The following is a 26,214-nucleotide window of genomic DNA, read 5'->3' on the forward strand; positions in this document are numbered from 1 at the left end:
CTCTGGTGTCATTAGGCACTTACAGGGGGCACCACTTGGTCGATAATTTTTATTTCTATCAGTTATGTTTTAAAGTTTAATGTTATTTAACTTGGATTAGTTTTGTGCATTTTTTGTAATGTCACTTAAGTGGGTATAATGTCAACAATGATCCATTGTTAAACACCAGACTTTGTAGATATATAGAACTTCAAAGAGAAAAATAATGTAAAACCTCGTGTATAGATGGCATTACTTTAGTGATATTTCTCATTAATATTAATCGTCTAATAATGTTATTATAATTGTAAATAATTGCATTTTAATAAAACTGTTAATTATATTGTTGCTAAACGGGCGTAGTGCTAAAAATAATAAGAAGTATTCAAAATACTTTTTTTATTAATGATTCTATTTTTAAAGCATAAAACTAAAAAGCTTAATAATATAAAAACAAACATTTTTAGTATATTATGCCATTAGAAAAATATTTTTTTCAAAAAGTATTTAAGAATTATTATCACGAGGTATAGAATTGAATGTAGGACTTTAAAAGTGTTGTGTAAGGTAATTTTAGAGGATACCCCGACCGGGAGCGTGGCGTCTCCTGTAATCCGGCTTCGCGGAGGTCGGGATTAGGGGATGGTGTGAGGTCGAGGTCCCGGCGCCGCGCGGCGTGCGTAGACTGGCCGTCCGCGCTGAGCCTGGTACTAACATGGACCTCCCGGAGGAGTTCGGGCGGTGCAGGTTCACTAAGGAGGGGCGCACCGGGCCAGGGGGGACACCCAGCAGCCAACAGCCTCCGTGTCAGGTGGCAGTGGGACAGCGGCCGGGAGTACGTAGCTCGGTGACTGCTCGACCAATATAATCAGACCCCATCCTTTTTTAAGGTTATTTATACGTTAGCATTTAAAGCTTCACTGCAATATGCACCGGATTCAATTTTAGACAGAGTCAAAGGTAGATTATCATCGTATTGAAGTGTGGTGTCGAAACTAATGCGATTTCGTATCACGCGTAAAAAGGCCGAATTATTTTGAGTCACATGGAAATACTGCCGTAATTTTTTTAACTTTTGCTAGGGACTCCAGCGCGGTTGCAACTTATTTTCAAGACATCAACTCTCACGCACAGATGGACATGTCACACGTTGACAAGTTTGTATACCTGGGGGTACATTGTCTAGTATAATAGAAAATATATTTAGAAAAATAATCAACCCAGATAAAGGTTTAGAGGCATTCCCGCCGGCATTTAACATAATAAACGAATAAGAGTTACAAATAACAAACCAATACGTATATATATATATATATATACACGGCATGTATTTTTGTACAGGTCTCTTTTTTTAAACGTTCAGAAATTAAGACGTTTTTTAATGGCTGAACTTCTAATATTTAATAATTATTACATTTCTAAAAATATAAAATTACAGAAAATAAAATAAAAAGTTATTTTAATGAATCCTTAAATATTATGCTTCCCGCCATTCATATTTTTTTTAATGACTTTTTTTAATGTCATTTTATATAGATGACGTCGTTTGTCATCTGACTGTATGCATTTTTAAAAAAAATACTCGTTCGCCCTTTTAGACGTTCCTTTTTTATTTCTGTTTCTGTATGCATTAGTTTTAGGCAGTATAGCAGTTTATTTACGATTAGCATTAGATTTAGTTTTCAATAAACTTAGAGAACGAGGTAGGAATGTATAAACGTCTATTATTTAAGGTGATCAAGGATTCCGCCTCTGTGAATAGGCATGTCGCGAAATACGCGATTTTTCGGACGCATGGTTAGTGCAATTAAATGTATTAAACCCCTTTTGTCACCCTGACACTGTTTTGTCGCTATGATATTTTTACTTTGTTATGACAGATCACGTCAAGATGGAAAAAGGACGAATTTTATTTGGAAAGACGGAGCGAGCATTTTTCAAGATAAAGAGGAGATGTGTTGGTGAGGCATGTGTTGGCGCACGGAGTGTGCGCGTGCGGAGGAAAAGCCAACATGCGTTGGTGAAGTATGTGTTGGCGCACGGAGTGCGCGTTTGAGAAGTGTATAAGTGGAGCCGTGTTGTGCTGTGACCGATTGGTAAAACGGTCACAGGCCTCAAGTGGTAAGATTCTTGCACGATGACGGTTGGTTAGTAGTTTCCCTTGGCCCAGGTAAGCACAAACCATTGGTAGATTGATTGGTATTATACGATGATGTACATCGAGAGATAGCTTAAAGACCATGTTGAGATGATGGTGGTTGTGACGCGTCTGTAGGCGAGTGTGGAAGACCCTTCCGGGTCAGTGATCCGGCGGTGTTTGCTGATTTACACGGGAGCCGTGCACGGGTTTTTGGGACTCCTGGGTAGGACTGGGTGTCCTAAGTAGAGGCCGATGTGCTTGAGACAGTGGGTCCACCTGTTTTACATGGGAGCCGTGCCTGGGTTTCTGGGGCTCCTGGGTGGATCTGGGTGTTTTGATATCGGTGTTACTCTGTAGTGATGTGAATGAGTAGACATCAGTGATTGGAACGTAGTTGGCAGCGGGTGTGCCCTTCCTGTAGGGTCCGTGCACCATTTGGTGACTCCCGGGTGTGTCCGTATGGCAGTGCGGATTCGGTTACATGTCTTGGGTCTCGATTTCTCGGTATACATCAATGCGGTTTGCCTTTGACGCGAAATTAATTTCCTATTTGAACCCAAAGCTGATATGCGAAGCAGATTGATTGTAGATTACACTATTTATGACTGTAGTCTTAGTACAGTGTTCTTATACAGTATAATATGTAAGGCGCCGACAAGGCATCACCGTCGATTCTTTTCAAGGCTCTGGAAATATTCCTAACGTTAGGCTAGAAATGAAAATCGCAGTCAGAGGTATAACAACTAGGCTAGGTGCTTTATGATAAAATTATTGACACCAAATAAATCCTGGGAACTTGTTTATCGTCTAATTAGGAAATAAGAGTTATGACTTCATCAGCATTTGTGGGTTGAAAGAATAGAGAGTAACGGTTGTTGCCCTATTGAGGAGAAAATATCTGTAGCAATAATTTAGTGATTTCAAATTTCTATAACGCTTATACGAGTATTGTATGGTTTAAGAGTTATCCTTGGACAATCTTTAGCTTCTAAGTTTGATATGTCTCTATGAACGCAACATCTGATTAATTCAGAAGTCCATGGCCTCGATGGCCTAAGGTTAGCTTATATTTTGATGATAAATTGACTTATTTTAACTCTTTTGCAGTTTCTCTTTTATGTCGAGCTAGATGGAGTTATCTTCTTCGTATAACGGACAGCTCATGCAGCGATGTTTCAAATTTACCTTCGACAGCACTGTCATTAATTATAAGTTAGAATTTCTTAGGTTGTAGATTGAAATATGAGGCTGTCGGTTGACTGGTCTCACTGGTTAATAATGCGTATATATATCTTTAGTAATTACGGAGCATCTAGAATTAAAATATTAAAAATAGAGGCAAGAGGTTTTATAAAATATTCGCTATTTTTAATGATAACGAGATCAAGTTGGCTAACTACAGCCTTTCATTTACCTAATGACTACATCTCCAAACAAATCAAGTACTTTAGAGGAACTACATAAAACATAACTACAAAGATTCCATACTACACAGTTTTCATTAATCTGCCATTAAGTTTAGACTATAACATCGTATCCATCGCTTTTCCAATAATTATAGAAAAATATTAACATTTTTTTAACAAACTTTCAACATAACTAAAGTTCTAACACTGGTATAATGTCTGCCCTCTCCAGCTTTGTTTATTTTGTGGCCACCACCAGAAATGGAGAGAGAATTGTTTGTTATATTTAAACTTATAAGTAGATAAATAAATAGCCATTTTTATTATATCTGGCGTAAGCATGAGGCATCACACATACCATTGTAGAAATATGTTAAGGGTTACGATGAAAATATAAAATTTATAAAGACTACCTTTTAACACTAAATGTGTTATTAATGTTTTAATTATTCTTGTATAAAATATTAAATATAGCTTTTTTTAATTTGAAATATTTTGGCCGTTGGAGTCTTATGGTTCTGGGTATACACTACGGATCAAACTCAGAGCAGGACGTTGCCCCACAATGTGGACAAACACCTGGTTAAGATTGTCAAATCTGGATGCAAACCTCTTCGAACCAGTCCTACTGGAAATCTACTGTAGAGACTCATGTGCATGGTGAACTGGCTCAACGAACTAAAAATAAAAACCCATTTTTATTTTTAGATCCTGAACCACTCGATTTCGCGAACTCACTTAGACGTCGGTGTACTGCTGGCTTTAGCAATAACGTCAAGACATCAAATACAAAATTTGGTAATAGCAATTTTCTATCATTTCGTTATTTCTCACTTCATCAAGTCCTTGAACCTTCAGGATTCAACTTTATTTGGGTTTCAGTTAATAGGTGTTCATTGAAACAACAGTTTTATTTTGTGCGATTTATTTAAGTTTTAACAGTTATTATAAGTTATTTACTTCAGTCGTCTTAAGTTGGTATGGAAAATTTTGTTCTATCTGACATTAATGACACTGGCTTCGTGGAGTTACATGTTTTAGGATTTCGGGAGTAAGGAAACAGTGAATCCAGGTGTCAACTTTATGCCACGTCTTTCTAATATGGATAGTAAAATTTTACAATTTAGTAGGTATACATTATTCAGTAATAAATTAATAGGTAACTATTTATTGCAATTTGTAAATTTTCTAAGAGAAGTGACTTCATGTTTATATCTTATGCAATAAATTGTTATATATTATATCCTCTATTAATACCCATATTTTAAATAAGATAAATTTTAAATAAGAAATGTTATTATTTATTTAATACAATAAAAATATAAGTACAATTATTGCAAATAAATATTTTCTACATTAAAAGAATACCTATATAATGTTCAATATATTACATTGACTTTTCAACTCATGTATTTAAACTAGAACGTACATTTTTTTAGTAAAAATATTAATAAATACAAAACTAAACATTAATGGAATGTTGTGGGTGAGGTTAATAAATTTTTTGATGATTAACATTGAAAATACTATTCCGATAGATATAATAATATTAATAATGTATAATAAATGTATTAAGACTTTCTCAACATGCTTTCGTTCCTTGAAAAGCTCAAATACTATTCAAAAGAAAAATTTATATAATTTTAAAGCACATCTCAAAAAGATTATTTTTAGTCAGCGAGACTCAAGAATTAACAATTAATACATTTAAAATAATCTCATCTAGCAATAAAACATTCGAGCTTATCTATTAGTGATAAATAATTACTGTATTTGAAAAATATTAACAATAATAGATAATGTCATACAATATTTGAAATATGAAAATTTTAAAAAAATTAAATAATTTTTTGCACATATTCTCATCGCTTATAAATCAAAAGCTTTAAGCAACAACGCCTTTGTAATTTAGAATGGCTTAGTGAAATTAATTTATTAAACTCTATAAAAAAAAAATATATGCCACCACAAGTATTCATATAGATATTATAATTTACATACTTATATATTATAAACGTGCTACACTCACACCATTACACAAGTCAATAAACTATTCTATGAGTTAGATCCAAGAATTTTATAATTATAGTAACTACGTACAATCATACCCTATAATCGCGAATGGTAGAGAAAAATTTATTATAACACAATCATAGAGATATTAAACGATAACGATCAGAAATATGTTCATGGCTTGTTAGAAATAAATAAATAAAATAAAAACAAAACAAGAACAATATAATGAAACAACATGATTAACGAAACCTATCTAAAGTAAAAAAAAATACGTTTATAAATTTTTCTCTATGGTAAATGGAATAAACCGTAACGACATTTTTGAGCAAAGGTAATTTCAATAAGATATTAAAATAGAAACAAAAATTCAACCAATGATTTTAACAAAACGGTTTAAAAAATCCCAAAACCTTAACCCTATATAATAAATGTACTTGAATACATTGAAATTGTGATGATTACAGAATAAAATTCATCTACTCCTATTAATAATCTGTACAGGAATGCAATGCACTTGCATGTATGCGGTTAAAATTATTTATTCCAAAAGGCGACCGCGTGGAGTGTGAATTAAAATAAAAGAATTTTAAATAGTTGACTTTTAGAATTTGTAAACGAATGTATAAACAAAATTATATTTAAACAATTTATGTCAACTTGTATATCGTGTTCGAATATTTTGCACATTAAATATTGGTATAATAACAAAAGTGCTGCTGTCGCCTTGAAGGAGTAACTTTATGGTAGTATTTGGAGGTAGGGAAAATACTGATAAGGAGATATTGAAAATAATTCGATAAGTTTACAGTGGCAACTGAAAACTATTTAGCTACATTAGCTTTGTTACTATACTGTATTCGCCGAAAAGAATTGGCTCTTTTACCCGATTCTTTAGTAAGTGTTGGCAGGCGACAATATTTTGTCACAATCTTGATTCACGGTCACATGATAATTATTTTTTTACTTAATTTTAGGCGCTAAAACAACACCAGTAGTATTTTTTTCGATCGTTATAAGCTGACATTTTGTTCCCCTGTAAACACATCCTTACGATTTTATAGCTCACAAACAAGGTAAGCTTTGCATTTATTAATAACTCTGTCCGGCAAATACAGGATAATGTTTTGAAAAATCTATGTTAATGTTTTTTTTATACTGCGGCAAATTTAAGTACGAACATATACAGCCACAGTTTTATGTACTATTAAGAGGAAAACGCTACAGTGATCCTTGCAACCCTGTGTATTCTAAACCTGTGAAATACTTAATACATTCTCGTCCGACCACGAAACACAGATGTATAATAAGTAAGATGAAACTGACATCTTTATTCACATGTATTTTTTAATTTTATTTATGAGATATTCATAAATTAACTAACTATAATGTATATTTTATCTTGTTTTTAAGTCGACTAGTTGTTTATGAAATGATTTCAACAAAACTAGTTTCGTGCCGTTCAAAGACATGGACTAATTATGAATATACTATCTATTTATCTCTCTGCTTCTGTATGAATTATACCGCGCATGTTCTCAAGAAAGATACACAGTTTTAACTACAATAAACAGGTTGTCTTATCACGTATTGTCTACTGCATCTTTGCAAAAAAAACTATTTAACTGTTTTGCCGTATGGTGTTCGATAGAGTATTAAAAAAAGAAACGCAATTAATTTTGGCACAGATTATATTGAGCGATTACGTTTCAAATACTCACGCAATTATTCTTTTATTTTTTGTTGCGAACAAAGTTAGTAACAACGAAAGAAAGATATATCACATCCATTAAATTAAATATATTATAAATACTATTTATTTCTCAATTATTGTAACTTTTGTCCTTTCAAAATTGTACTGTATTTCAAATAAAATCTATGCATAAAATGTAACATTATGATATTGTTTATGTAATTATATATACTTTTTTCAATAGGAGGGAAAGGTATTACAATACCCATAAATTATTGTATATATAATTTTGTATTGTGTTGGATCTAGTGATACAAAACATTTCACCATCCGTGCATAAGATAGTTAAAACAAATCACAGGATGGTGTTCCTTGTATTGTAACTAACAATATATTTTTAAAGTTTATTTTTTTTCACATTACGTTAATAGTTAATATTTATACTGATCCTAAATTATTGAACTCCTCAACCAAACGATTTTTTGGTAAGATCGACACCGTCGGATTTGTCTAGATATGCAATTTCCACTATAACGCCCCGATCGATTATTTTAAATATGTGTATTTTTATGTGACCTTAGCCAATACCACTTAGAGTAAACGATTGGTAGTGTTTAAACTTTACCAAAATCAATTATCGAGTAGAGATAATACGAAATCCTACATTTCCTAAATTCCTATATGTAAAGAATAAATTGTTTTGAGCTCCTAATTATACATCTCGGTATTGAGATTGCTAATTAATTTAATTGTTAAAGTCAATTTGTATATCATGTAAAGTCGATAAGTATATACGAAATGGTCATGTGTAGAAGTAAATTTTAAATCAATTATACATTCATGTATATTAACTTTAATTGCGTTTCTGTTGAATTGTTTACTCTCTGCCATCTTTATAATTAAATGCGCACCATGTTTTTATAATTTTTTATCACTTTACATTTACAAAAGATTCAACTCATTTTTCGCATCAAATGATATGTAAATTAACTTTTTTTTTCAAATATCCATCCCAATCATATCATCAATATAGAAAATCATTTGCTAATGAGACATTTAACAATTTTATTTAAAATTTCATGAATAATTATAATCAATCATTCCACAGAAACGCAATTAATTAATGACGTAAATAATGAAAAAATTGCAACGTAAATAAATGCTACAAGATTGCAAATGAATAACGTGAAACTAACGTCATACGATTTATTTGTATGATATCTGTATGTCTTTTAGGAACTGATAACCAGCTGCCGGCAGCTGGTTATCAGTTCCTAAAAGCACTGAACGACTGAAACGAAATGACACTGAATTTTCTATCACTTTTGGTAGAAGTGAACACAGAATACATTATGCAATATATAACTGCGCTTAGGTTGTCGGGCGTGCTAAGCATTTGAAACTGGGGTAACTCGGAGATCACCCAGTAATATTTGGGTTTCTGAGATTTCTTGAAAAGATTGACTTAAACAAAATTATTCTCTCACACGTATGATCGTTAATGCGGATTAGCGGAATCTAGAAAACTTATTTCAATACGAGGGCTAAGCAGCCGTGAAACCCGAGCTTTATGGATATCGCACGATCTGCATTTCTTGGTAGCTGGATTCTCCAGGAGTTTGAATAAGCATAAATATTCTAAAGCATTTAATTTTAAAATAATTTGTCTGTGTAATCAATACAAAATATATCAATAAATTGCAAAGCAAAATAAAAATCGATGTAAAGCATTTCTCATTCACGTGTGATCGCCATGGAATAGCAGCAGTTGATTACCTAATTTAGTTCAAAATGAGGACTGAGCGATCTCTAAAATCCAGGTTCGATTAGTGAATCCCTAAAATAGTTCTTGATTCCGGGAGACATGAAAAGGGAAATGCGGTAGAGTTTCGCCCAGCTGAAATAGGTCAAAATGAAAGTGCGGGTGCACGTGAAGATGTAACCTGCTTAAAGGTAGCAGTCGGTGGTCGGTCAGTAGACCCAGGCGACGGGCACCCACTGCGGCGCGGTGCGCAGGCGGGCAAGAGCAGCTTCCAGCTGCGCCAGAGTGTCGTCGATGTCGTTATTGACGATGCACAGGTCGAAGTGGTGGCCGTACGTGCGTCGCAGCTGCTCCGATTCGCGCACCAGCACCTCCAGCGACCCGTCGTACTGTCGACCACAAAAGTCTTCTAATATCACTTGTTAACATGTCAAGCTACACCATAAGTTCCCAACCTTTTTGTATATTACAAAATAGATATTTATACCAATATTACATTGTTGTCTAATATTCATTAATAATCTCAAACTAGGTATCCCCACAAACACGTTTTTTTTATAGTCATTGTATATGTTTGATAATATATTTAGAAGACATTAGGTTAAGAATATTTTTCTTCTTTTAAACTCAATACATTTAAAAATTTTACTAAAAAAAAAAACGCTACAAAAGCCGGGAAGATAGATCCAGATCGGAGAATTGAGAACCGAACTTATAAGTTGTTATGAGAATAACAGGCGGTTGAGTTTACTCACGTCTGCCACGTTGTTGAGAGGCGGCGCGGCCACGAACACGACGTAGGGCGCGAACTCTGCAGAGCGTAGAACCTTCAGCGCCTGCGGCTCAACGTCCAATATCGCGACGCGGCGTTCGGCGTGAATGCGCCGAATCGTCTCTAGCTTCGTGCCGTACATCGCGTCTTCGTGAGTACCTGCAATGGAATGAAATTAAATCATTAGCGTTGATGCGTAATGAAACATACAATATAACAAATATTTATTCCTTCGAATAGACTCTTGTTATCGCTTGAAAAGTAAAGACATTGATATACCGTAAATTTAAATGTTTGTATACCTAGACTACTACCAGGGTCGGAATTTGATTTTATCGAGAAGAACCTGACAAGGAATTCGATTGTTACTCTTTTAACGTCAATTTACATTTTTTGTCTATAATTGTCTAGTTGTCACTAGAAAAATTAGCACGATACTAATCCCTGGCATGTTTATCTATTTGTATGTGTTCATATATTATTTAATAAAATATTATGCTTTATTGATATTGGCTTAAATTTGCTTTAAAAATTTTATTACAGAAGCAGACCGTGTCCCAAAAAAGATGAATTAACATAATCTAAACGAAAACTTTGGTGTTGCAAGCTTATTTTTCCAGTTTTTTTCCTAAATAATGTGTAATAAGGCACAGACACTTTTTTTTATGTCGCTGCGTACGAAGTTTAAGATAATCGTTACAAAATGGCGTTCGAGATAATTTAAGACGTCATCGATAAAAAAGCGCCGTCATACATCATAGGAGGCCTAGACTCAGATTACCTGCAATAGCTATAATTATCAGACTAATATCGAAGCAATATCATATAACTTCGACTCTGCAATCTCATGCCCAAGTCCGCTAATATACTGCCTGGTGGCCGGTGACACACAAGTAAACTATTCGAACTCAACAAATAAACTGATAACGACACAATGAGCATAGCTTAATGTAAATTCCTAACGTAGTTAGACAAGGCTATGCCGTCCTCGCTTCCGGGTACGGACAGCAGCTTACGCGAGTTATCTCCACGTTCCATGCGGGATTTCATCGACCAGAGACAAAAATGTTGCTGGTGTTTTTCCGCCAGTTCTTACAGCGCTAATGCTTTTCGAAATAGTAATCATTATAATCAGACGACTATTGATCAAGTACGCTATCCAAGGTTCAGCGCTCTGCGAGTGATAGGTCATGCCGTAGGCCTTTCGTCGAGGCCAGGCCGATACATATATAATCCGTTTATGAAATCGGAGAACTCCCGATTAGAAGTATAGATAAGAACCCGAGTCTAGTTTCCAAAGGGACACGATAATTCATGGGATCGGGAGGCGGCCGAAATGATAGATTGCTTGTGCAGATGCTTCATGGGGGCCACCAGTAATTTACCCGGTGACCTCGACTTGGACAGTTACTCAATACGTGAAATTTTGTAAAACTTGAAAGGTTGTTTTTTATAACTTTTAGTATAATGAACATTAAAAAAATCAATTAATATCTTACCATATTCCAAGTATTCGTTGGCCGCTATATCCGTCATCATTTCTTCGTGCGACACAAAGTAGTAGTGTCGACCGTTCTCCTCGTCAGGCCTGGGCGGGCGAGTCGTGTCTGAAAATAAAACAATGAACTTCTGAATTTTACAGGTCTACAATAAGGCTTACATTTTAACTTGTTCGTTTGTTACATCAATGTTGTACATGGGTATATTTTTGTTGTTAGTTTGGGCCTCTTCTCATTAACTACTTTAGGTTCTGAAGTGGCAAAGTTCTCCTTAAACAGTCTTACATCAAATTCTAGAACTCAGGCACCTCCTATTTTATCATCCACGTAGGATCATTGACAGTGATAACTTATGTACGCCATTAAAAGAATGTCAGAAGGACACAATTTCGTAGAATCAAGAATCAGATTGAGCTTCCTTGTAATGGTATCTTTCAACTTAAAGTACCGACATTTCCGCGTCCGGATGTAAGAAGAGCCCACTTACATACTCAAACGTGGTTCTTTTATGACCAATTTCAGAATATTCTCACTGTGTATATGTTGTTAGTATAGCAATTCATTCCTGATAATCACAATTAATAACTCCTTTACTCTGTAATATGATTTATTGGCAAGTTCTTTTTTAATATTTTTTTTTTAAGTATATTGCATAATAATTTTTAAATTTTTTCCACATCATTTACATTTTATAAGACTGCACTGAAAGCTCTAAAGCTTTCCATGCGAGAACTAGTTCTAAGCATTAGCATTATGCATTCATATTTAACGGTGCCAACTTGAAATTGAAATCAAGTAATAAATCAATATCTATTTATCTACCGCCTACATGGTTCTCTTCGAAGTTTTACATATATTTTTAAATATAATATTCGATAAGTGCTCGACTCGTTACTTTGGAAATTCTTTAGTTAAAGAAATTACTGGCCTCATCTCACGCCTTTCTTGTACTATGAATTATCAGACACCATCAAATTACCGTCTCAGGTAAAAGGGTTTCCTTATATAGATTTGACCGTAGATTAAAGCACAAAAGGCTTGCCTTTTTTTACAAATAAGTAAGAAACAATAATAGATCCGTTACTCACGTGGTATTGGGTACGCGTACTGATCGGGGTGGCGCGCTATAAGAGTGTTCTTAATGTGTCGCCGACCTACGCCGTGAGCCCCCAGTAGGACTATAGTTTTCCTTTGGAAAGCTGGAAATGTTGATTTAATTCAAAAGGCTTCATTGTTAAACATGTAAATTCATATATGCTTAAAATTTATTAAATAACAGTTTTTCTATTTATTAAAAATAGTTTATTTTATTATTCACAGATGCAAAGTTGTTAGAGTAGTTGTCGTTGTTGGTTAATATATTTGATTAAATGTTTATTGGTAACTATGTAGTTTAACAAATATTCGTAATTAAACGAAATTTGTTGAAATGCATATACATATACATTTGTTTTTCATTTAAAATAGATCCCCAAGAACGATCAGACAGTTTTTCAGCAACTGTAATATTTGTTGAAGTTACAGCAATATTAATTGTTAAACGTAACTTTTCTTACTTGATATAAAAGTTTAGGATATTTTAATCTAGGGGCTACATTTTCTTTCGGTCCAAGATAGATTTTTCTTGTCTGGGTATAATATTAAAAAAAAACACAATGGTATTATTTTAAAAAGCATATAAGTCCAAAGGATTTGGACTGTGAAGGTCTTTCAAGGGCCTTTGACCTAAGACAGGCCTCTTAGACCGACCCACACAAACATATTCATATGTTAGTAAAGTCAAAAGGTCTCGGCGAGGGCTTGCTTCGTTCATGTCTATGTCGCTGACTAACTATGTATCTTGTAATATGTCTATCCCCAAATAAATTATTGTTATTGTTGGTTTCATGATTTCATACTCACAGGGCAGTTTAACGACTTCCTCGTATGTAACGACATCGAGTTGATCGAACACGGCGTTGTGTTTCGCCAAGTATTTGTCCTTTGATTGTTTCTTTTTACGCCCAAATATGGAGCAATTGACTGTAACAAGTATTGCATGTTTTAGTGTACATTTCAACATTAGTTATATCAAATTATATCTAATGTTTTAACCAAATACCTAAAAGCATTCGGCTGACAATAAAGAATTAAAAATCTTAGATATGATTATTAACAATAAACTTTAGATATATGTAAATCAATAAGCTTCAGAAATAAATAAAAAAATATAGATATACGATATAAATTCTAGAACTCAGTTTTATGCCTCATTAACAATAGTTAAATATAGTAAATAGAGTTGAATGTTAGTAAGGTGGCATATAACGCCTTGCTTTACCGCCATCTGACGCTCTCAGCACGAAAGGGTACAAGTGTCGTCTTCCAAGAGCAAGGAGGCAGCCAATAAATGGCTTCGGTAGCTTTTATAGCTACGATACGGACTAGACACGCATACGCAAGTGGGCCGCCAGAAAGAAGAAACTATAGAAAGCAGAAAGTTTCGCTCTCGAGCTATAGAACGACAACTGCTCCCCTCCCAACAACACCAGAGGGTACGAAGATATAGTGTACCCAAGTCAGATCAGATATATATAGCATCCAAGTGGCGTAAGATAATGGGGCAGAAACATGTTATTACAGAGCAATAATTGATAAATGCATAGTTATATCAATGTTATAAAAATTTAATTCAGACCCTAAGGACACCTGAAGATAAATTTTTCAGGTAACTTATTAGATATGACTAGGAGTAAAACTAGCGAGTTATATTTCCCTGTAAACATATCCGAAAGTTTCTTTAGTCCGTATAAGTTAAGGAAACAATAACAAAGGAAATCTCTCCTAATTAGAAAATCATATTTACAGTTACCAGTTAAAGGCGTATTTTCGAAAGCAACGCTTAGTTTGGGCTAGTGAAAAATATTTTCACTACATTCTTAACGCAAACAGACTGTAGTCACAGCGGTAGAGTACAGTCACCAACACAATGGTTAATATTTTTTTTTTATAATTTAAGGTAATGATAATCGTTTACCTGTGTTCTCGCAGCCGTCTGTGTGCGACACGCAGCCCTCGGCTCCTTGCCGCACAACATTACAACAAACAACACGGGTCATGCACACGCAATGGATAAACATGGCACAAGGAATGGGTCGCTACTTCGATACGATTGGGAATGACGCGCAGTTACGACGTGAGAAATGCTTTGAGCGACATTGTACTTGGGAATAGCGAATTTCCTGAAATTCCTCTAGAAACTTCATATAGTCTAATATATGTTATTTTTTTTAATCACTAAAAATCAATGATTCGAAAAATCACGCATTTATCCTCTTATTAAAATTTTTAAACACTTAATATAAATATCTAATTATATTTACATCATAATTCTTAATAGTACAAGATATAATTTTTAAAAAAATACCAAGTTTTTTTAATTGATGTAAAGTTATTCAGTGATTTTTATTTTCATGTATGAAGAAACGGGAGAAGAAAAGAGACGTTTCTTAATTTTTTTCTTTCCTTTTCCAATTCTAAGAGCCATACTTAGATTTAAAGAAGGATTAGTCGAATTGGTCGAGCCATTCTCTAATTAACAATTAATAAGATATTTAGTGAATGATTTTAATTTTTAAAAAAAATCAAAGCATTTCTCAAGTAGAATAAAATAGGCGAATGAAGGGATTGTACAAACTCCCTCTCTTCAATTACGTATCAAATATCTTAAGTTAGCATAGGTACTTGCTAATGTATAGTAGCAAATATTTCATATCTACTGTATAGCTTTAGCGTCATTATTCAAATCAATTTTCCTCGCAGATTTTCTCTCAAGTTTATGGCAATACCATGCACAAACGGATTAGATGTCGTAACATCTATTTCTGGATAAGCGATTCTTCAGGGAGGTAGTTTGATTTAGAATACGAAATGAAAAATACGTACCGACTGCAGATCCAATGACAATTGAAACATAAACACACAATGTTAATGACAAAAGTCTAAGCTATGCGAAACTGATGACTTAAAAAACATCAAGCATCTAAATAAATTCACACGATGGTATATTTTCTAACAGCAACACCGTTCAACACACAAAGGGTCGTATTAACCATATAAAATTACACGAATATATATTGTAATCCATGTAATTTTAAATAATTAAAATTGGCTATACGAGGATTTAAATGTTCGAAATATAACATTTGCACAAATAGAGGGATCTCCAAATTCAGCTTGCGTTTAATTTGGAACACCAGTACAGCGTGTTATAGATGCGGTACCTTGATCAGCGTTGGAGCGTTCTGCAGCCGCGCACGCAGCTCGCCACTCCTGCAGCTCGGGGCTGGGCACGAGACCGGCGGAACCGCCTGCGGCGTCTTTACGCGCTTGCCACCAGTGTGAGTCATCCTTACTAATTATCTGAAGATACAACACAACACATAACTATGTACAGTTCCTTTGCGAATGCAGGCATTAGAGTTTAATAGTTTAGCTAAGCCCTGTAACAAATATAATGTGTGTTATAAAGACAAGTTTACAGTCACCAATTGAAGGCATATTTTCAAATGCAACGGTCATGCCCAAGGACAAAAATTTCTGAACGTGTACAAACCCGTCTACAATAAAATTTTCCCCTAAATTCTAGTAGATGAGATTCACAAATAAGAAAGTGCCTATAATTATTAAAAAATATTAGACTTATTATAGATTAGTGCCATTTATTTGATTTTTTTTATTATTTAGTGATTTAATTATCTGACCAATAAAATAGTGACACAATAATACTATAACGTTTGTTCGAACATCAGTGGCTATTCTTACAAATACTTGTTTTACATTCATTTGTTATTGTCTAATAAAACAAACAATTTACGTGTTATTTTATTTACAAAGTCTACACACAACAATGTCGATATAGTTTTTATGGTAAATATAAGAAACTTGATGAATTTTAAATTGTATCATATTTAACGAGAAAACGCAACATCGTCCGACGTACGGTAACATTAATAATAATTAATTATACAATAACTAAATAAAACTCTTCGTTATAAACTTTATTATGTGAAGATCTGGTATTCTTAACTATCTTATAAGAGATTGATATATTTTCTTAACTAGCGAATTAATTTTTTTTCACGCGATCTAGTCCCTAAAATTGACAAGTATTTTGTACGGCACGTATAAATTGTACGTCAATTTGTGTAGTATAACAATAAGGTTTATTGTTAATCTATTTCACATACCTGTAGGATATCGCCGGTGTTGAAGGCTATCCCCGCCTGAGCGCAAGGGATCAAGTCATCTTCGAGAGGATCATAATCAAATTGCGCTCTCACGAATATCTAAAAATGTTATTTTATTTAAAAACAGCCCTTGTTTTTCAAAACGATATGAATCTATAAATAATAATATAATGTACTCAAATGTATATTAGCCGACAGTATTTGTGTCGTAAATATTTTTAATCTACATAATACCACATTCCAATCAATGAGTAGTCTAGTATAACAGGGGTGACCAATCTGCCCAAAATTTATAAAATTTTGCGAGCCGTAATTAAACATGTATTTTTAGATATGTAAAAAATGTATTTATTGGACATTAACTATGTTTATTGCAAAGTTGCGTTAATTTGAAAATAGTTTTGAAAATCAAAAGAAAGAATAATAGTTTTTATTTTCAATGAAACAAAAGTGAAAAGTGAACTCGGCTGCATTTACTGAGGCACAAATAATTGTTCAATGAGACGCATGTGGTTGTCGCGCCGCAGGTTGGCCCCTCCTGGTCTATAACTATAGAGTACTAAAAGCTCACAAACAAGATAGTTAATGTAATACATCACAATGTATATGTACTGATTATAGGAATCACAATAAAATGTTTCACTAGTTTTTCTATGCAATGCGTAAATTTGAAGAGGATGCGATAAAAAGAAACACATCTGTCGCCAGAGATGAACGAGTAGTATCTAATGACTGAATGAAGCCATGATAAGAACAACAAGCGCACAGAAACGAAGGTCTCGGGGACGCGCAGCCATGCCCGGGCGACGTGAACAACACAACATAACATAAAGTTTGTGACAACATAAAATAACGTAGCGACTGCACTGGTTCCAGCTACTTACTAGCACGGGCGAGGGCTTTATCCGGAATAGCTAGTTAGGAGGGAAAAATAAAAATTTTATTTCACTTTTATTATCACCAATTCGATTTAATAATGCTTTCAGGACAAGCATTTAGCAGTTGATATTTATGTGCGCTTGTCGACTCTTTGTATTCTCTACGGTCAAAGTTTCATCTGTTAGTTGTCGGAAGCAAGCGTAAGTATCACACCACTAGTTTCGAACATTCAAATAAATCCATACAAGATTATTTAGTACTAGTTATGAGCATCGTCAAGTTGTTTCAGTTCAAAGGAGTTTGCGATTGAAAAAAAAAGCATTCAGTTAACACTCAGCTCTCTAGGGGTTTCAAAACAGTTTACCGGGATTATAGGGCAGAAGTTTGATTACCTCGCAGGGCGGCGGGGCGGAGCGATACGATGGCACGATCTTGAAGGTCACGGAGCCTCGGGCTTCGCGCTGTAAGGTGTCCCACCGAAACGATTGTAGCACATTCAATTTACCCATGCAATCTTCCATAACGGATAATATTCACATAATCTACTAAAAATATTCTTATAATCAGATATGCATTTTGTTTATAATAATCCTTAAATTGAGTTGGTGTTTACTTTTCGAATAAAATGACGAAGTAACCGGAGAATAAAATATAAAGACATACATACATTAAAAAAAAAGGATTTTTTTAAATTGACGATTTAAAATTATCATCTGAACGGAAACTATGTGTAGTTCCTTTTAATGAAGATTATATTCAATAATATTATATAGTAACGGTCAGATATGCATGTATATGCATGCAAAATGCTGTGTATATACCTTTATGATAGCATCCCGTTCGATTTATTCTAGCATGAGCTCTACGTGGGACGTTACACTGAATTTGGTATTAAATTTTCTCTCTATTTCTTCTGTTGGTATTTCCTTGCTTGTATTTTTTTCATCGGAACGGTAATATTAAACATAAATATATATATGTGTCATAGTCAACATAGTTATTTTATTCTGTAATATAGATGAAAAATCATAACAACAAAGTTATGAAAGCAATCAGTGTAGCGCTGTACAAACCAGCATGCGTTGAAGTTGCGCCACGGACTGGTTGGCGACGGGCGTGCCGTTGATCTCCCTAATTTCATCGCCCACGTGCAGCGTGGCCTGCCGGTGGATCATGCCGCCGTGCATTATCCGCGCCACGATGCAGCGCCCGTCGTCCGCCAGCTTCAACGTAATGCCCTGGAATAATCGTAACCTCTGACGTCGCCACTTCGCTTTGATCGTCTGGTAAATCCGATCATAATCTAATTTGAATTCAAATTAGGCGCTTCAAAGGGATTCACAAGTGAATGTATCATTTAAAACATGTTATTTATAAAAAATAAGCGTCCAATCAATATTAACAACATTAGCAAATAAAAGCAAAAATGTTTTTTTTTTATTTTAGCTATGGAAATTTTACATAAAATATTAAATGTACAGAGTGATAGGTTATAAATGTAAAAGCTTTTAACGGTGTGAATGTATAGATCATTTGAAACAAGCTTTTTGCTGACACACACATATTTTCAGTCACTCTGTCTAACGTGATCTCTCTGAAATATGTTACATAGTTTTTTTATTGGAATGTGATAGGTTAATAATTATTGGCACTGCAATGCCGTAATACAAATTTTGAATACTCTATATACGTATCACTTTATTTATATTGTACGGTGTACCATATTTTAATTGACAGCAAATGAGTTATCCATTAAAGGTTTTCACTTATAGCCCATTAAGATTAGTCCCACACAATTTAAAGAAAGTTCGTTTTATTACTAAGATAAACCACAATTTCGTACTGACATAAGTACTTGTATGACCACAGATACAGTTAATTATCAATGCGTTTACGAAGCCTGTGGTAGATTAAGTCTTGTACTACCCGAATGCTTGTGTCCAAATTGCAAGAGTAAAACATATAAAAAGTTGTACATAGTAAGGTTCATCTCACCATGGGCTCATCGGTGTTCTTCTGGAACTGCACGAGGCGCACCCTGGTCACGTTCTCGAACTCGGGCTCGGTGTCGTCGTCTTCGTCGGCCGGCGGCGCGGCGCTGCGCCCGTTGAGCGGCGGCGGCGACGCGCGCATCGACTCCTCGCCGTACACCTCGCGCGCCACCACGTCGTGCGCCTGGAGCAACGCCTGCAACAAACAACCAAACGTTAGGACCTCCTAAATCAAGCTTTCAAATCAAATTTATTGTCTCACTATATGTTAACCAATCATTTTAAATACATTTTCAAAATTTAAAAAAAAATCCTTATTCATGTAGGCATATGTACTTATGAATCGTCTATCAATTTTAATATTATGTGTAGTAAGCTACCACCGGTTTGAAATATTAATATGCTGAGAAGAGCCGGCAAGAAACTCATCAGTTGCTATTTTTAAATGAAATTTCACAATGTTTTATGTATACATTATAATTTCATCCATGTAATTGAGTCGACAAAGTTCCGGAAATTTCTATGACATAAAACTCTCGAATGCTATAATAAGATTTATTTAATTATATATTTAATATTAAATATAAAACTTAAAAAAGGAAGGTTTGAGATATGTTGTGGAATTTACAATTTTTTGTCTATACATACGCATATTTGACATATGTGTGTTAAGACAAAAAATTTAATGTTATTATTTTGCGAAAAGGTGAGAAGAATTATAGTTATCTAAACCAACCAATTTCCTAAATAATACAATAATATTTATTTATATGGAAGGCTGTAGTTAATTAATATCTGAGAAGGAAATCGTGTATCACAGGTGCTTTACCCTGTAGATTTATATATCGGTGGTAACTTCAGCACATAAGCTGATGTTTCCTTTTTTACTATATGTACATGCTCGGCATCAGTTACAAGGTTATAAAGGCGCAATTATGGAGATATATTCCATAAATTGGTCCTAGCTCGTAATGAATAAACTGGCCATTTTTAAATTACCCATTCTTTTTTATTTTGTAACATTGTCAAAGTAAATAATGCGAACATCAAACTAATATTATCGATAGACATTTTTTTGATAGTGAAGTTTTCATTAAGGCTGAGATACAGATCTTTCCGAGGTATTCTCTCGGGACCCCTTGCCTTTGGTCACTCATGGCACAACTCTCCACGCAACCTTACAATATTTTGCACCCGGACTGGTGCGCTGTAACCCAAGCTTACCTTTAGCCTTTTATTTAAGAAGAGATGTAGGCTAAGCACCTAATACATTGTAATACCCTCAATCCCGCGGACTCTATAAATGTCAGTAAAGCAATAGTAACATTCAGACGTAAAAAAGACACATAGTCGTGATATACGTCTTGTTAAGAACTTGCTCATTTACCTATTTGCAATGCGACGTCAAAGACGTGGCGGAAAGTCGCTTTCAAGAGATGACTCATTGTCGTCGTTTTAGCCTATGGACGTTCACTGCTAGCATAGGGCTCCCCCTATCTTATCTATGCTGTATAAATCATATTTTTGACACGCGAGTTGGCGATTGCTGTGTGGTATTATAGTAGCCAGAAGACGCTGTCCATCCTCTTAAAACTTGTTTGTTTGCAGTGGCAATCCTATTTAATTAATGCACAAAGTGTCAATTATATAAGATTGTATACCGGGAATAGAACTTGCGACTTTCGATCAGTACTCTACCGCTCGGTTACCACTATTCAAGAGAAGAGTAATGGTTGGCAAGTACATTTTCCTAGTGAAGGTTCAAGTATCGACAATAATATTTTTTTTTAATAATTAAAAAGTCAAAGTATACAGTCATTTTTATTTATTCACTAAGAACGGTTAAGTATAAGAAGTCTATAGGCAGTCAACCGCTGACAATTGGCTTTCGTTTTAAGAAGCGTAATGAGCTTCATTTCAAAGATTATAATTTTATCTTTTCTTTTCACCTTAAAGGGCTTAAGAACCAAAGATAACAAAGATGGCTATTACCGATTCCTTTGATGTCAGCTCCGGATATCGGCTTTCACTAGCGAATTGATAAGTTAAATCTCAATTGCCAGACACATAGTTAACTACTAATGCAAAAAATATAAAATGATTATTTCTTTACTAATGATATATGAAATTTGTCCCGATTCCGAACTATGCAAATATTGACAATGTAACAAATAGGTCTGTGGAGTTGTCACTTTTTCACATAACGAATTAAGTCTGCTTTTTGCAAAGCAGAATCGATAACTTACTAGAATTGAAACTATTTACATTATATTACTTCTTGGTGGTTTATCTTCATTACTGAAGGTCGCGTTTTTCTTGGAAAGCCTTGGTTGTTTGTTAAGCTGCCTTTCTGAGCGGTTTCGTCACCACCCGTACAAAATCCCATCAGGTTGGTGATGGCTTTCTTGGGCTAGTCAATGAGACCCAATAGTCTCATAATCTAATTCACAATCACTCAATGAGAATGCTATGCCCAGGATTTTTTCAAGAGATCAAATCAAAAATGAGATGGTCAATAGACGAACAAAAGAAACCGACAAGGGCCAGCGGATTGGTAAGTTGAAGTGGCAGCGGGGTGGTTGCATAACGCGCCGGATAGACGACCATTTGAGCCTTAAAAATAAAATTTTGGAATCAACTACACGGACCAGCGAGCGCAGCGCACGCCCACCACAAGGACAAGCGACACTTTTTAGGTAGTCGGATGGGCACAGGCCATGCTAACCGCTTAGAATCGGCGTTATAGGAACGTGCAGCAGTGGATGGACTAATGGTGATGGCTGAAATAATGAAGATGATTTTTTTAGTAATGTTTAACGGTATACGTAATTTTTTGTTTCATTACATCCTAGATGATAGATGGCACTCCTTTTAGTGCTTTAATCGGGGTCATGTGTTAGTTGGACAGAGATATTTTAATTTATTAAACACAAGTTTGTATAGTAAAAGAACCAATATTATTTCATAGTTTTCAATGCTATTTTATCATTTTTTTCTCTACGTGGGAATTTTATACGTGACTAAACGAAAATATGATATACGATTAACAACACATTGTTTGTTTTTGTTCGTCTTTGTATTTAACGGGTGTTAATTATAATTGCAATAAAGCTACTCCGTCTTAAAGCACCTTTGTCATATTCCCAACCGCTTAACATACGTTATAAACATTAAATTTTAATTACACTCGCCCGACGGCTGTCGTAATATTTCTATAATTACTGTTTTCACCACTAACATTATTAAATGATATACGGCACTTTGACGTTTCATATGATTTAAAACAGTAATAACAAGAACACAAAGAAAATTATGATAAGTATAATACTACAGAGGGCAGTTACGAAATTTTATTTAAAGGGGTAACCCTTGTTCATTGATTAGTTGTATATTTAAATATTTCTTATAAAAGTGTATAGTTATATATCATTTAATCCATATAAAGCAATTACAAACTTCATCATCATCATATCCGTCGATGGATGCCCAAGGATGGGCCTCCCCGAAAAATCGTCACAATGACCCGTCTTGCGCTGCCCGCATTTAGTGACATAGCCTTATCTATGACGTCGGTCCACATAGCGAGGAAACTTATTTTAATCAAAAACTTGGTATTGTTTTATTAATGTTAGGCGCAGCGCAGGTTATATTTTGCGCGTTGTGTCATATTCTGAGCCGGCCGACGGGTCGTGAAACAAAATTGGCTGTAGATATTGAAATTATAAATTGAATTAAATATATAAGTATATAAATATTATATAAGTTTTTGTTACAGAAAATAATATTAATTTTTTATTTATTTTAAGATCGTTTTTTGGTGAGTTCTGATTTATACATTAATATTTTTGGATAATTTATATAATGATAGTAGATTATTACGACAGGTTATTGAATACTTTAATGTGTTTTTATCATCTTGATTATACGTATTTAATTTAAAATATCTACTTAAGTAGTTATGAAAACAGAAAGAGCTGTTATATCTGAATCATTTATGCAAATAAACGCCCTAATGTTGGCAGTTGTAAGCACTAAGCCTGCTTGCTAACATACATATGCATTTTATTTGGATTTATTGATTATATCAGTCCTTTGGATATCATTCCAAAATGCGAGTAAAACTATAATTTGTTTTTGTACGGGGTAATTGGTTATTGGTGTAAAAGGTTTAAAACTTTAAGCTTCTAGACCAAAAGCCATCTATAAATAATATAAAATCTAATATAATATGTAATATATAGTACAACAATTTTTGATATAAATTCCAACTAAAATTCTATTCCAAGCATAAAACAAATGTCTCTTACAGATTGCGTCAGTTAGTTCATAATTCATGGAGCCGTCCGGACATACGCATAGGGGAGTATTCACAATATTCAAGCGAGCTCCGATATTGCACTGATCCAGTAATCCGCAAAATGTTACATCGGCAACGTCTAGTGTCCTTCCGTTGGCCCGGCTAGGGCACAAAATACGCAGAGCGAATGAAACGATCATTACACGACACCGGATTAGCTCTTGCTTTATGGGAAAATAAAATACTTCCTCAGAGTTTAATATGTACAATTTATGTTTGGATTCCAATAGTAAAGTAATATAACTTATCGTAATAATAATGCACTTGACTGTGAATAAAAAAAAAAACTACTATTAGCAAGAGGTGAAACAAAACGTGAATAAACCAGCTTATGATATGTAGTCGTCGGTTCAGCCCATCGATGGCCACTGCAAGGTATATGCTTCCCCCAAAGATATCTATGGAGGATGAACCGTAATCGCCACGCTCGTCCATTGCTTGGTTGGCGATCGCACTTTGTTATTATGGTACACAGAGGATGACGCTGCCCATTCCCTGGAAACTTGTTATGTGAGCAGTGACAATGATATACAAATAACGCACAAAATGTGAATTATGGAAGATTGTATTCCGGTAATCGAATACGCGACCTGCGATCGCAAGTCTCAATCCTCTACCGCTGGGATACTATTGCTTATTTATAGAAACTAAGTAAAATATGAAATGTAATAGAATCCTATTATGTGACACTTAAGTTAGGTAATCAAACGCTCTAACTACTGTATCAAAAATAATTGTAAAAATAAACACAAAAAAGCTATCTGAGGCTCTTCCGAGATTAGGGCGTGTTTAGAACCTTCGTAGCTTTGAAGATGACATTATAGAGGGAGCTCAAATTGATTCTAGTTTCTACCATATTAGGTTCTTCTGGCGTTGCCACAACGTACATTCATATGTGATTACTTGAAATGATCACAAAGGGACACTAACATGAAAAATATATAAATTTGTAAATATAAATTATGAAGCTACAGTACATTGATTATGCAACGCGTAGCGATAAATATCGTCTTCAACAATTATTAACACAGAGTAAAATGCCAGGACGACGTAAACTAGGCAGAAAACACATCTCAAGGTTGCACTGCAGCACCAAGCAAATGCATAGCCAAACTCCGGCAAGAGAAAGGTTATATTACAAGAATTATCAGATTATGGCGGCAGGTCTAAATTGGTGGCATCTGTGGCAACAATTAGGAGGTTTGTCTGACTGAGCTTTAATTAACATAATTTAAGGAAAATCTAGACTAACTAGAGTATAGTTGATGAGCGGCACTTTCGGTTCTTCACTAAATATTTTAAAGTTTGAGCTTTGAGTACGTAATTATAAACGTAGGTAAGGCGCGTTTCTTCATTTGTATACGATAGATGTCTTGTAGGTTATTTTTATTTTGTTGCTTTTAATCAGAGTGAAAAGCATTTTTTTTTACTTGATTTTTAATTACCAGTAACCTCATTTATTTACGTCATAAGACGTATGCAAGAATGAAGAGTCTTATTTTCAGATTGGAGTTCTCCACGGCGATGCCAAACGTGCCCTGAAAAGAGCCCACAGCAAACACAGATATTAATTTACTTGGCTACTTCATACAGTTTTCTAAACTATTATAAATTAATATACAATTAGATAGGTTTCATTACGTGATCAAATGTTCTTTATTGCGTAGAGAAAAATAAACATACATAAATAATAACGAAATAATAACGACAGCATTGCAAAATGAATATTATTTGTCAACATGAACATGTTAAAAGCACAAATGTAATAAGCACATTTTGAATTTTGAAACAGAAGCGGTGGACGCAGACGATTCGCAATAACCACACATATGATACACGTATACAAGGAACGAACATTACGAATGAACACATTACTCATCTCCACGTCCCATTTCAGAAATCACGATTTCTAAGCCTTGTAGCAGTTCGCAGTATGGAACTTATAATTAGTAGCTGCTAATGTTACCTTAATAATGATATTTATTTGCATCTTAAAGATAAAAATTAACTTCCTTCCATTCACTATACCAAACAAATGTGCTCTATAATTTGTACTCTTAAATTCCATTAAGGAAAATATTTGCCCCGAAACGCAATACAAAATGCATCAATGAATTTATCGAAATTTTGTGGTAAGCGCGCACTGAACTAAATTATTAAATTGCCATTTAGACCATAAATAGACCGCCACGCGGAGAAATTTGCCGGTTCCGCAGTGTCAAATACAAAAGCAAGAATGAAAATTTGCCCTAATATAAAATCAAGCGATCACGTTGAACGAAATTTAGATTTTTACCAAGTCAGTCCAAGACTGACATCCTAGGCTTAAGAAGACGTTTGATATTATTGAATTTGAATATGAATCGCATAAGATCGCAGGCGATGATCTCATTTATCTTTCCAATTGACAGTTGAATAAGTGCACTCCCCAAAGAGCTCTTCGCGAACAACGGAAAGGGACAAAGATGATGAATTAAGGGCATTCTGTCTTAACA

The 26,214-nt window shown here is 34.4% G+C and overlaps 1 protein-coding gene across 1 annotated transcript in view; it reads right to left on the minus strand.

Annotated features, from left to right (window-relative positions):
• Nucleotides 1-7,535: 7,535 nt before the first annotated feature.
• The window catches only part of CASK (peripheral plasma membrane protein CASK), a 163,362-nt gene continuing 144,683 nt past the window's right edge, over nucleotides 7,536-26,214 (minus strand). Inside the window, exons 12-22 of the mRNA XM_068771206.1 lie at nucleotides 19,367-19,558; nucleotides 18,445-18,609; nucleotides 17,764-17,832; nucleotides 16,493-16,591; nucleotides 15,527-15,665; nucleotides 14,281-14,325; nucleotides 13,167-13,286; nucleotides 12,353-12,463; nucleotides 11,265-11,372; nucleotides 9,749-9,924; nucleotides 7,536-9,382 (exon numbers count right to left, since the gene is read on the minus strand). Of these exons, the coding sequence (XP_068627307.1) occupies nucleotides 9,203-9,382; nucleotides 9,749-9,924; nucleotides 11,265-11,372; nucleotides 12,353-12,463; nucleotides 13,167-13,286; nucleotides 14,281-14,325; nucleotides 15,527-15,665; nucleotides 16,493-16,591; nucleotides 17,764-17,832; nucleotides 18,445-18,609; nucleotides 19,367-19,558 (1,404 nt within the window). The 3' untranslated portion in view covers nucleotides 7,536-9,202. The remainder of the gene's footprint in view (nucleotides 9,383-9,748; nucleotides 9,925-11,264; nucleotides 11,373-12,352; nucleotides 12,464-13,166; nucleotides 13,287-14,280; nucleotides 14,326-15,526; nucleotides 15,666-16,492; nucleotides 16,592-17,763; nucleotides 17,833-18,444; nucleotides 18,610-19,366; nucleotides 19,559-26,214) is intronic.

Source organism: Battus philenor, unplaced genomic scaffold (assembly GCF_028537555.1).
Source record: "Battus philenor isolate CCGP_79_NKW_IND1 unplaced genomic scaffold, ilBatPhil1.0.hap1 SCAF_10, whole genome shotgun sequence".
In the NCBI taxonomy this organism is placed as follows: Eukaryota; Metazoa; Arthropoda; class Insecta; order Lepidoptera; family Papilionidae; genus Battus; species Battus philenor.